General features: G+C 43.4%; 1 protein-coding gene across 1 annotated transcript in view; it reads left to right on the plus strand.

Annotated features, from left to right (window-relative positions):
- LOC144772946 (adhesion G-protein coupled receptor G2-like) overlaps positions 1-14051 on the plus strand; it is a 1412864-nt gene that overhangs the window by 858055 nt on the left and 540758 nt on the right. The window contains exon 12 of the mRNA XM_078657647.1: positions 857-893. Coding sequence (XP_078513773.1) covers positions 857-893 — 37 coding nt within the window. The remainder of the gene's footprint in view (positions 1-856; positions 894-14051) is intronic.

The raw sequence follows: 14051 nt of genomic DNA on the forward strand, positions 1-14051 counted from the left end.
TTGTGCAAAGGCCGTCTCTCAGGCTCAACTGAATCTTCTATGTCTATGTGTAGACTTATCAGTTATTTTTCTTAGAGGTTCTCAACGGTAAAACTACTTTGAATGTTTGCTGGGACCCCGGCCCTTTTTGGGGTATGCCCAAGATCTTGTTTCAAAGGAAAAACATATGAATCCTCACTATGTGCACTGCTATTACAGCTACATCAAAGACATTCCAGTAAAGAGAAATACGGTGGCTGTAATGTGGGTTGATCAATATGTGCTTGATACTCACAAGCAGGTGGTAAGGAGAAGGGTTTAAACCGTTTGCCCCAGTCTATGTAGCAATGATAATAGCATTTACAACACTTCCTAAGCTATCTCTCGCTAGACCTAGAAGACAGCTGTTTGAAACAATGATTTGTTCCTTTGAATAGGAATTCTGCAGTGCTTAATTTTAACCAGTGGTTTCCGGTGATTGGTACAGGCACTTAATTGTCAACACCGGGAGTTATGACAGCCAGCCACATGGTGATGCTGTTTGTCTATATTTGTAATGAACAAGGCAACAGTTGTTTAATTACTCTATATGCATTAAAAATAATTAATACCTGCCACCCAAAGCTACAAAAATAGCTTGGGTGGCAGATATTAGTCCTGTTGAATGTATAAAAAGTCTTAATTGTCATTAGTAGGGCAATGGGTGGTGCAAGATGCTATGGTCTCTTGAAAAGGGCCCTAGCACTTATTTATCTACAAATTAAGCACTGGTATTATGCCACATGTTACCTACCAGCCCCCAGTATTCCTAAATATATTTTAGTAAGTATACATGAAGGCATGTGACTTATAATGCATATCACCTTTTTTTCCAGAGGGTCCTGCCACAATCAGGATGATCTCCGCAACAGCAGGTATATATTACTAGTGCATACCACTGTGATTTAAGTTAAGTAGCACTGCTGCACTGTGCAGTTTGACGTATCAAAGTTCATCAAAATGGCTTCCTTTTAAATGTATGGACTGATAGTATAGACTGGTGCTTACAGTTGAAACCGCTCTGCCTAATGGTATATTTTTCCTTGATTTGCTGGAGTTCATCAAAAGTCTATCAATGAGAACGTAATGGCAGTCCTTGTATTATTGTTTTGTTTCAATTAACGCATACATTCAATTTATGTATCTGAACATATTGACCATTGAAAATTGTTATGAACTGTTTAGAAAACAAATGTAGCTGCCATGCATAATCATGCCTACATAGACTCTCACTGATGTCCTTCCTAAGATTTTCGTAAATGTTCACCTCTTTTGTTTGGTACCAGTAATAATATCCAAAAGCGGATCCCCTCAGGTCTCGATAAAATCTACTGCCCACTCACAAATAAAATCTTATCAGGTTGAGCTATTTTTAATACCTAGTAGTCCCATCTGGCACATAAATTTAGGCTGGGGAGGAGCAGGTGTTCTTTTCATTCAGAACATGAATAAAGATGTCATTAAATCTTTTTTTTATCTTGACACATTTGCTTTCTGTTCAAGGAAAGAGGTCAAAAGTCAGTTTGTCTTTGAACTAATTGCTGCTTGGAAAATGAGATTTATATTTCTCTCTCTTACTAGATTTAGAGGGTTTTGTCATGTGAGCTGTCTGAAGATGTCAGTTATTTTTCTCTAACAAATGACATTTAAATAAATAGGCTGTAAATAATATTGCATATATTTCAAAATATATCAAGAATTAAAAGTACGTTTTTTTGTAATTTAAGAAGTGTGATGCAAAGTGTTATACAGGAGCAAAACATACCAGAACACTTTACTTGGTGATGTTAAAATGACAGATATTTGCAGAAACTCCATTTTCAAACATTGTTTTATCAGTAAAGCCACATGTCAGTGGGAATGTTTATGGCCATTACAATGTGAAATCTGCTTATTACAAATGTCAGTGTTTAACCACTTCATACTTTAGTTATGTGTTTATTAAAAGTGATAGTTTTTAAACATGATTTGAGAAACATTCCTGTCCCCCGCCTTGCTAAAAAAGCTGTCAATGAACTAAGAGGCAAGTCAGGGGTCATGTGTATCCGACATGTGGCTAGATTTGTATTATATATGGAAAAAAGTTTAGTCTATTAAATCAAGCAAAAGAGATTTTGTACAGCAGACATGCAGAACTGGCACATTTGAAGGTGCTCTCAAATGTGATAATGAAGATAATAGAGGCTCACAAATTAAATTATTTGCCCACAATCACATCATTTGAAACCAGTTTATGGGTCAAGAGCATTCATGTTTTTTCATTCAAAAATAGCTGACATTTATACCTCTATGGAATCACAAAGGGACCTATTGGGTTCCCCCCTTCCCTTGCCTTCATCTTCCATTGACTGCTGGCCAAAGGATTCCCTTAATAGTTTGTCCAATTTTCCTCTTCTTACTTTCCAGCAGCTAGACCAGCTTCTGAACAGAATTAAATCGGGATCTCCTTTGGACCCCTGCCCCCTCAGGATTCTGAAGGACTGTAGGGAAGTTTTGTTGCCCTATCACCTTGAAGTGATGAACCATGCTATAATGGAAGGCATCTTCCCAGCTTCTTGGAAAATGGCAGTGGTCAAGCCTCTGCTGAAAAAGCCGACATTAAACCCGGAGACATTAAAAAAAATTCTGCCAATATCACTGCTGCCGGCCCCAGCAAAGATGCTTGAGACACATCTTAACCAACATCTAACGGCCTTTCTTGATTCCTCCGGACTTCTTGATCCGTCACAACATGGTTTCCGGAAGCACCATAGTACTGAGTCTGCTCTTACTGTGGTCGTCAATAACATACGCTCAAAGGTTGATCGGGGCCAGTCTACTCTACTGGTCTTGCTAGACCTGACAGCAGCTTTCTATACCCTGTCTCCCTCTATCTTAACAGCTCGTTTTAGGGAGATAGGGGTGGAGGGCCCAGCGCTGAGCCTGCTGACCTCTTTTCTCAATCAGAGGGAGCAGAGGGTCAAGTTGGGAGAGTTCCTGTCCCTCGCTAAACCAGTGCAGTGTGGGGTTCCACAGGGGTCGGCGTTAAGCCCCACTCTTTTTAACATATATGTGGCCCCTCTTGCCAGATTAGTAAGATCTTTTGGGATGGAGGTGGTATCATACGCCGATGATACCCAAATTATGGTTTCTCTCCCATTCGGTGAGTACCTCTGCTTTCAGCTTTAGGAACTGCATGGAGGCAGTTTCACAGTGGATGATTCTCAATTCACTAAAGCTGAACGGAGAGAAAACCGAACTCTTGATCTTTGGTGGAGACCAGGATGTCTGGTCAAGCGACTGGTGGCCCCCATCCCTTGGAGTTTGTCCACGACCCATGAATTCCGCTCGGAACTTGGGAGTGATGATAGACACCTCGCTTGCTATGGCTCAGCAGGTAAATAGAACGGTCTCCACTTGCTGGGGCGTTATTAGTACCTTGAGGAAAATGATGCCCTATCTTTCCTTGAAAGCCCGTAAACAGACTGTGGTGGCCTTAGTTACATCCCGGTTAGATTACTGCAATGCGCTCTACTCGGGCATTAACATAGGCTTGGTACAACGTTTGCAGACTGTGCAAAACGCGGCAGCTAGGTTTATCCTAGATGTCCCCAGTTGCTCCTCTGCCACTTTAGCTAGGAAGAATTTGCACTGGCTCCCGATTCAAGCCAGGATCTCTTTTAAGATCCTGTGCCTCGTATACGGGGCTTTATTCGGAGAAAGCTCTGAGGGTATACGTTCTCTGCTGGTTCCTTACACTCCCAGCAGAAACTTACGCTCCTCCAGCAAAAATCTCCTGACTGTTCCTCGAGTTCGTAGAGTCAGATGGGGAGGAAGGGCCTTCTCAGTCTTGACCCCTAAATTGTGGAATACCCTACCCCCGGAATTAAAACTCAACCCTCTATCGGACCTTTCAGGAAGGCATTAAAAACCTGGCTTTTCGCAGAGGCGTATTTGTACCTGGTTCTCGGCCTCCATACTATGTTTTCACTTTTGTTAGGCGCCTTGATGCCCTCGGGCTAAGTTTGCGCAATATAAGACTGCCTTCATTTCATTCAATAGATTATTTAAGTTGCTAGACCTGGAGGTCTAGTAACATTTGTCTGATTTTTTAGATCTGCCTCTCCACTGTATTCCTGTTTCTAAATTTTGCTCCATCCATGCAATATATAGGGCATGTGAGAAGGGATTTAACCTATCCATTTGCCAACTAGTCTGAATAAATGGCTAGAGCAACAGAATGGCAAAAACATAACAGCATGTAGTTGTTGTTTGAAAGAAGGATCCTTAACCACAACTCCTCTAACACATGGTCTGGCAGACTAGAGTCTTACGTAATTTGAGGCATAATTTGCACTACTCCACATTTTTATTGTAAATTTAAAAACATACCAGATTTGGATGGATTGCTCACAGAGTTTATTTACTACACTCCACAAAAAATCAAAGAGGGTTGCAACTCTGCATGGATGATACAGAAACCAATCTGTACATGGATTGATGACTAGGGTAATTGCAGTAAGTACTGGTGATAGCTCATACACAGTTTAGGATGCCGGCAGAATTTCTACCAATTCTACTACCAGTTTCAGTACCATAGCGCTTTTTTCTGGTTTCTTTTTATGTTCAGGCAGAGCTAGGTAAGTCATTCAAGTGTGAAATTTCTAATGACCCTACCAGTCTCCAGTGTCTAATATGATGCAGTTTTATTCTTCAAGTACTTTCTAAGCCCCAGGTGCTGTAGGGTTGATAGGCCCTGGCGTTACGTCCACATGAAGTCTTTCTCCTCATTTCATTAGTCTGGTAGGTATGTTCTCTTGTACAGAATGCCTTGTGTGGCACGTCTCTTGCGGGGGGGGGGGTGCCTGATATAAGTATGTTGCTCACCAACAGGATGGTGAACTCTAAAGTGGTGCTCATATTGAAATAAGTGATTCTCCAGTATTGGGGTGTCTTTCATAGATTCACATGCCTGCTTCATTCCCCGTCGTCGGAGTGGGAGACCCACGGTACATAAAAAAGCAATAATATGCCATAATTACATAAAACAACCGGGTAAAACCAACCAGGAAGTAAAGTAACCCAAGCTACAGGAGAGATAACCTCCACAGCCATGACTATCCTAGTCCTTTTGTATAGTCCAAACTGCAGCCAATCAGGTGACAGCACCCACCAGAAGGTTCTCCCCAGAGGCTCAGGCTCTCAGATTTTCTACCGCACGTCGTGTGAAGGGAGTCTCTCTGAGCTCTGCTCAGTACTTCTCTAATTTCCTTCAGGAATTTACTTTTGAAGATGTCCTCCTCCAAGAAATCTTTATTCAGGCCCTGTGACTCTTGTGGAAAGCTCAGGCTTTTTAAGGAAGACCCCCACAAGAAGTGCATCTACTGCCTGTACCCTGACCACCATGTGAAGGACTGCAAGATTTGTAGGACCTTCCCTCAGAAGACCCTCAGGGAGAGGGAGGACCGCCTGCTTTTGTGTCTACAAAAGCTAAAGGATCAGGATCATCATGTTTCAGAGGTAGGCAGTATTGCCTCTGGGTCTACATCAGCCTCTAGAAAGAGGGCTGCAGAGGAGGTACTTTCTTCTCCTTGGGCTAAAGTTGCTAGGAAGCAGCAACCTACTAAGGGGTCTGAGAGGCCTTCCACATCTAAGGCTACTCCCCCTACTAAGGAAAAAGTTGGGTCATCCACGCCCCCGAGAAGATCAACCCAAAAGTTACCTCAAACATGTTCTGAGAAGACTTTACCTCAGAAATCGACCCTGCCGTCGACGGTGCCTCAGTCAACTTCTTCGTCGACCAGGATTCCAGTCAGAGCTACTTCAACTTCTAGGGTAACTTTTATCTCTCCTAAGCCTGACATGATTATGTCAACAGCGTCTTCGCCGTCGACGAGGGTCTATGTATCCGTCAGACCTATCTTGTCGACGACAGAGTCTTCATCTGCCGTCGTCAGCACCTTACCGTCCACGAAGACATCATCGTTGACGAGGACATCATCGTCGACGAGGACATCAACGTCCACGAAGCCACTGCCGTCGACGAAGCCACCATCGTCGACGTAGACACCATCGTCGACGAAGACACCGCCGTCGACGGAGCCACCGCCGTCGTCGAAAGCAACTTTATCGTCGACGAGCCCTGTGATGGGGCCTCCATCAACGCCGCAACTATCCTCATGTACCACCATGCAGGTCTGGTCGTCGTCTACGGTGTTTACATCCACACCAAAGCCTTCTTTGCTTCAAAGGCGAGGTTCAAGCTTGGAACCTTTATCTCCTCTACGCTTGTCACCTCAAGTTCCAGACAAGTTACTGGATTCTGATGAAAGCGAAGAGGATTCCGTTATTGAGGAAAGGTTTGGGACAGCAACAAGTCCTTCGGAATGAAATATTAAATATCAGGAGGATGAACAGGCAGATCTGTATTCACCTGAGCACGTGACGTCGCCTGTGGCTTATGTTTCTTCAGCTCAAGTGCCCATAGCATTGCTTACAAACCTGCAGAGCATGCTCGATGAGTATTACAGGCGTTTTCCTCCATCGGAGTCAACAAGCTCTGTACCTCCTACTCCAGTAGTTCAAACGCCTGTTCTGGATTTCAGACCCCCGAAGTCTCCTCTACCTACAACGTCCAATCAACCGGACGAGCAGCATTCTACTGATGAAGAAGAAAGGGAAGAAGGAGAAGTGGACGATCGATCCTTGATGTCGGAGTGGGATGATTATCAGGTGCAAACTCCTTCTCCTCCACCACCGGCTACCGCTGATTCACCTCCAGTGGATGTAGGTGTTTTTCACCTTTCAATGGAGCGGGCTACAAAACGCTTCCATATTGAAATGGAACATACAGAGCAGGAGTGCTTTTTGTATGATTTTAAAGACCAGCCGAGGAAGCAATCAAAGTCTATTCCAATCATAGAATTTATCTGGAAGGAGGGAATTAAAGTTATGTCTACTCCGGCTTCCATACCTCCGGTCCAGCCAAGAATTGATAAGAAATATAAGGCTCCTGGAAAGTCCCCAGCTTGCCTTGTGGGACACCCGAAGTTGGATTCAGTAATTGTACAGGCTGCGCAGAAAAGATCAAGGAACCCTTCTTCTTCAATCACAGCCCCTCCAGATAGGGATGGCAGGCGTTTGGATGCTATTGGAAAGCGAGTTTCAACTATGGCAGCTACCACAGTCCGAGCCGCCAACTCACTGGCCATCCTGGACAGATATGACCGGCAAATGTGGTCGGATATCGCGCCATATGTTAATTTGCTGCCAGAACCTTCCATGTCCGAAGCTCTAAAAGTTCTACAGGAAGGAGAAAGAATATCAGCAGAGATAATTGATTCTGCAGTTGACGTAGCCTCAACTGGCTTCAGGCAATTAGCAGGGGCTGCCGTCTTTTATTTTGTTTTATTATTATTTTTTTTATTGGAAACAACTCCAATACAGCAAAAGATATACGTTACGCACTGGAATAACAGAAATGAAAAGAGAGAGCATAAAAATAAATGCAAAAAACATTTGTAATAAAATAATGTCTTAAGCCTAGGTAACAAGCAAGAAAGAAAAAAACAAGGATAAAAAATAAAAAATAATGCGGGCATCAAATAATGTCAGACATAAGATTTTAGGACATTCAAATTGAGATTACTGCATCGCTCCAAGCGGTGATTGGGGACCAGATTGTTTTGCCTCGTCTTTTGGATTTCAAGCCCCTGGTGGCATATATTGCTGTCTCCTGATTATGTACACATAGGAAACGAGTTAGCCACATTTGGAAACTCGGAGAATCACTATCTTTCCATCGTGCAACAAGTATAATTCTGTATACCGCAGTTCCAATAAAAAGAATAGCCTCCTCATTCGGATTTAACTTTAACGTGCTATCATACCCAAGCATGCAAATAGTGGGTGATTCAGGAAGTTCTTGTCCGAAAACCTCCCCCCAAAATTCCCATATCATTTTCTTAAATCGTGTAAGCTTATTACAATCATAAAACATATGCAGAAGCGGGGCCGGTCCATAATTACACCTTGGGCAGTGGTCATTAGATCTTTTACCCCACAAGTTCAATTTCTCTGGGGTATTGTAAAGATTGTATATTGTTTTATAAAGTTGTGCTTTTAGACTCGTGGAGAGTAGCAATTGTGATGTCAATGCTAAGACCTTATCGATGTCAACGTCTGGATTATCAAGTTTACTTGTCCATAGAGTTTCAGTGTGGTCTAAATCGTCAGGCATTTTTTCATGAAGGAAGGAGTATATTGTGCCAATTCTGGTGGAAGGCCTGAGGATGTTCTCAATAAGAGGTACTCTGCCCCAGCTTATAGTAGACATTTTAGAATTTACGGCAGCTCTTACTTGGTAGAATTTTAGATAGTCCGTCACAGGTATATTAAACTGATTCTGAAGGGTATAAAAGCTAGACTTCATATCTGTGCCTAAAAAATCTAGAAGGGAGATTAATCCCTTGCTTTCCCAGCTAATAGATATCATATTGTTCACATTGTGTGGAAGCAGAGATGAGCGCCAGAGTGGGGTATAGCGGTTTAATTTAGGGATTTGCATATGCTTTACAATTTTTGACCAGACTTTCCATGCACCAGTGATAATTTTAAATTTAACTTTTTTAAAATAGCTGGGCTCGAGTTGTCTTAAGAGTAATCCTCTGGCTCTGTGACCAAGGGCTAGTTCATATACTGAGGGTATGTCTAACTCGTCCAAATTGGATGCTGGATTAATCATTGGAGCGAGTTGTTGAAGAAAGGCTGCCCAAAAGTATAAGAGTAATTGCGGAATTGCAAGTCCCCCTCTGTCATATGGTAAGGATAAAAATGTTAGCGACCTCTTAATCTTACCATATTGCCAGACAAATTTAGAAATCTGGGAGTCCAGGACTTTAATAAAATTGTCTTCAACTAATAGAGGGATTGCACGAAATAGATACAATATCTTAGGAAAAACAGTCATTTTAATATAGTTACCCCTCCCTATAATAGATAGATGAAGACTATTTACTCTTGTTAAGTCCTGTCTGATTGAGTTAATTAGAGGTTCATAATTGAGTTTCGTAATATTTTGAACCTCAGTGGTTAGGCAAACCCCTAAATAAGTAGCTGTTTCAGTTCTTCTGATGTCCATACATTGTATATTTCCTGTACATAATATGACCGTTTTGCTTTTGTTGAGGGAATATCCTGAGAAGGATCCAAACAAATGCGTAATCGCCTCAATCTCAGCAATGGCCACCTCGGGGTCTGGTGTTAGAACTGCGACGTTGTCGGCGTAGGCTAAAACTTTAGTTTCATATAATCCAGTCACCACTGGTTTAATTCTGGTATTATATAGTAGTTTTAGTATCAGGGGGTTGAAGTAGAGGGCAAACAAAATCGGTGAACACGGGCAGCCCTGCCTAGTTCCTCTTGATATGTTAATGGTGCCCGATTCGTACCCCATGATTTGAAGTTTAGCCTTTGGGTCAGCATACATAGCTTTAAGTGATTTAATAAAGCGATACCCAAAGTTATAGTGTTCTAAAATAGCCCACATGAAATCTCACGAAACTCTGTCGAATGCCTTCTCGGCGTCGAGAAGAATCATTGACATTTGGCCGCCCGTTGCCGACATAATATCAAATAATGAGATTGTTCTGCGGATATGATCAGTGGTACCCTTCCCTGGGATAAAGCCATGTTGCCACGGGCTGACCAGATGCGCAATGACCCCCCTTAGCCGGTTGGCCAAAATTTTTGCGTATAATTTCGAATCAGAGTTAATCAGTGAGATTGGGCGGTAGGATGAAGGGGAATCTGTGGGTTTTCCCTTTTTGGCAAAATAATAATATTGGTATCTTTCCAAGATACGGGTGTACTTCCGCTCCATTGTATCCCTAGAAATAAATCAAGTAGCAGAGGTAGTATAAATTTGCCTAAAATCTTGTATAGCTCCAGCGGTATTTTGTCTGGACCTGCTGCTTTCCCCGGGGCCAATTCTGCCAATGCAAGTTCAATCTCTGCTAGTGTGATCTCCTTTTCAAGATCTTGCTTAGTAGTATTATCTAGACTATTATCTGTACAGGTTAAAAAATCATTCATAAATTTCTTTGTATCTTCACTAGTGGGAGCAATATCATTTTGATATAAATGTTGATAATAGCGTTGAAACACCTCTACTATATCTTCTGTTTGAATATATTCTTGATCATTCTCTTTTATAGATGAGATTGCATTATAGGAGGCCCTTTGTCTTGTTCGTAAAGCTAGTTGTTTACCAACTTTTTCACCATTTTCGTAGAGATTTTTTTGATGTGTTCTAAAAGTTTCGGCGGACTTCTGAGTTAATCCCTTGTTTAAATCGGTTTTAAGAATTAATATCTGGCGAAGTAGGCTTGACCCATCTATTCTTTGTGCAATTAGAGTTGTGTGAGCAGCTTCTAATCTGGCTAGTTCCCCTATTTTCTTGGTATATTCAGAGGTATGTTGCTTCTTAATTCTTGCTACATAGCTTAGAGTCTCCCCCCTAAGAGCTGCTTTCAAACAATCCCATACGATATTTCTGGGAGCGCTATACCGATTTATATCGAAGTAGCCCTGAGCCCAATTTCTGATAAAATTAATATAGTCACTATTGGCCAATAATTTTCTATCAAACGTCCAGATAAATGGTTTTCTGGTAGTACAGGTTATATTAATAGTGAGAGCCAGGGCGTTGTGATCCGAGATTAGCTTAGGATATTTAATAATAGCTGCTAAGCCCGAAATATCTCTAGTTGTAAATATATAGTCGATTCTGGTATATTTGTTATGGGGATGTGAAAAGAATGTGTACCCAGGGTCCCCCTGATGTTTGAGAGACCAAATATCAACAAGATTGTGGCTGGTTGTAAGTGAGCTGATTGCCTTAGATACTCTTGGTTTCCGACCGGAGTAGATATGCTTAGTTCGGTCATTGTAGGAAGAGCCAAGTGCGATATTGAAATCTCCTGCAAAAATAAGTGTGCCCGGCCAACTAGCCAGCTCCAGTTCAAGACTCTCAAAGACCGAGGGATCGTCCAGGTTTGATCCATACACTGAGCAGATGGTTACCCCGAGAGAGAGCTCTATTATTACCCATCTGCCATGTTGATCCAGAGCTTGGCGTATAGGTTTCCCTAAATGGTTCTTACCTAATATGGCTACCCCCGTGGTATTAGTCGTTTGGGTAGTGGTTGCCAGAATTCTATAACCTTGAATTTTGAGTAAATTTCGCTTCTCCCAGGGTAGGTGGGTTTCTTGAAGACATATAATGTCTGAAGAATTCCGTTTGATTATCTCGAACAATCGCCCCCATTTATCTCTATCATGTAGCCCTGCTACATTCCAGCTACAAATAGTTACCCTCCCCATGAATCGAAATAATTTGATTCCTTTGGTCTGTCAATAAACACATTACTTCCTTTGAACAGGATTCCTGCCCCCATACATTGTATACTGTTATTTGTTATTGCTTTGTTGTGACTCATCATATTACGAATGCTCACTGTGCGATTTATTTGACATGGAGTTGTTTTCGTTTTTGTTGTTCTGTTCCCCTTCCCACCCAGCCTCCCCTCGCTCAACCCACCCGTTCCCTCCCCACTACTCCCCAAATTAAGGCAAAAAGACTCCGTTAGAGTCTAAATGTGATGGGAGTGCAGCCCACTATCAGGTCCCAACCAATATGCGGGAGAGATAAAAACAAAAGAAAAAATCAAGAGAGCTCTTAAGTTAATATCGTAGACTATAATAAATAATCATACGCGCTATCATTCAGAGTGGTTATCCTGGCTAATACTATATATGTGACCAACACCTCGTGTGATACTATACAATTAGTGACCCGCCAGCCCCACAAAATGCCAACATTAATACTGGCGGACAGCTTTCAGAGCATTTGGTATCAACTAGTCGTCAGGCTGAAGTTAAACCCTTTCCACTGATCATAAATGTAGGAAAAGAATATAATTCTTCTGCAATCGTTAATATGATTATTTCAGGCTGTCAAGATATTCTTGTGCCACAATCTCAGAGACAAAAAACTTTGTCTGGCCCTCGTAAATAACTTTGAGGCGTGCAGGATTGTTGAGATACACGGTTGCTTTTTTGTCCTGGAAAGGCTTTATAAGTTGGCGCAGCCTCCACCTTCGCTCGATGGTGGTGTGACAGAAATCGGGACGTGAAAAGTATGTGATGCCTTTGGAGGTACGCTTTGCTTCGGGTCTGGCCTTCTCGAACACTGCCTGTCTGAGCAAAAAATTGCCAAAGTATACTAGGATAGCCCTCGGGTATGCTCCGGATTTGGCAGGAGTTCTTAGGTGTAGAGGCATACGATGGGCCCGCTGGACTTCGGCGTCCCAGTTCCAGTCGGAAAGTTCTGGGAGGGAGTCCCGAAAGAGGTTTACCATAAAGGTACGAGTGTCTTCTCCCTCGCTTTTTTCAGGAACCCCCAAAATGCGCAAGTTGTTTCTGCGCTGGCGGTTTTCAAAATCCTCCAGTTTCCATCTGATGTCCCCTATCTGTGCTTCATTTGCCTCAACCCGCTCTTGCATGGCAACCACTTCTGTCTCGTTAGCGAGGGTTCTGGCCTCAACCTCCGTCAGACGGTCCCCGAAAGAACTGCACGTTTTGAACAGCTTTCGCACTACACCTTGTACCTTGCGGAGTGCTGCTTGGGCCCTGCGCCCATCCTGTGAGGTCTCTTCGCGATGCGCAGTTATCGCCTGTAGGACTGCGTCGATAGATGCAGGTGCTGGAATTACAGGAGCTGCTGGAATCACTGGGGTCAATTGTTCGGTGTGAGTATGGTCCCAGTCTAAACCTGCCCCATGAGACTTCTTGCCCCGCTTGTTGGCCGATTTTTGTTTTGCTTTAACAGTCAAGGGTTCCATTCCACTATCGGACATACTATCAGATTCATCTGTTAAGTAAGAAGCTGACGAGTTGCCCCACTCAGCTTCAACTTCAGCCTCATCTGAAAAGGAAAAGAAATCGCTGGCTTCCTTTTCTGGATCATTATGTATAGTGCAGATTTTTTCATGATTACTCCTGGCGTTAGCTGATGCACATCCATCAGCATTAATCAAACCCTGGTCATTGTTGGAGTCCTGGCTAGGGTTTGTGGTTATTGAAATTGATTGTTTGGAAGTGTCATGCCCGCTAGTACCAATGCCAGCCTGCTGCAGTGTTTGATCCTTGGCTGGACCTATCCTCTCGCCTGCCCCCAAATGACTGCTCTCACTCAGACCAAGGTCTCCTTCTATTGTATGGGGCATCTCATAGTCAAAAATGGTCACAATGTTACTATTCATGCTTAGGTTTGTGGTTGCGCTCACCTCGGGGGCTGCTGATGCTGATGATGAGATTGAGGAGCCTACTGCCATAGTGGTGTCTTCAGAGCCATCTCCTTCAGCAGTTTTGTTACCTGTTATCGTGAGATTGGGGTAGTTGAGAGGGTGGGTGTGGGATTATTAGGGTTGTTTGGACTGCAGGCGTGTGATGCCTGACGCTGCCTCTCCTGACCCGGAAGCGGATTGGAGCCTCTCCGAATGAGCTCCACTACAGTCGGTCCCGTGGCGTCCTTCCTCATGTCTTTCCTCCGGGCTGCTCCGGCCGGCTTTGGAGTATCGGGTGCTGTGGGTGCTGCTTCATTCCTCTTGTGCCGCACAGATGCGTCTGCCTTCTCAGCTTTATCCTGTGCCTCGGGCAGTCTCTCTGTACCACGGCGCTCTGCGGCCTCGCGCTGAGCCTGCCTCGCCGCCCTCGCACGAGCGGCTGCCGAAAGGGGAGGTTGAGCAGCAACTTTTGGAGCCATCGCAGCTGAAGTCTGCATTCCGACCTTGTAGATCTCCGCGATCGCTGTGCGGTAAGTCTGGCAGAAGCAACAGTCAGTTTTAGGTGTAGATATAGATGACAGTGAGCCTTGAGCAATGTATTTTGTGACTGCCCAGCCAATATACGAATAGCAAACCCAGATAGCGCAGCGCTTGGGTGAATTCAGATCCATTCAGCTGTGCTCAGTTGCGATCACCAACCTGCGCTAT

The sequence above is a fragment of the Lissotriton helveticus genome, chromosome 8, assembly GCF_964261635.1.
Source record: "Lissotriton helveticus chromosome 8, aLisHel1.1, whole genome shotgun sequence".
Lineage (NCBI taxonomy): Eukaryota > Metazoa > Chordata > Amphibia > Caudata > Salamandridae > Lissotriton > Lissotriton helveticus.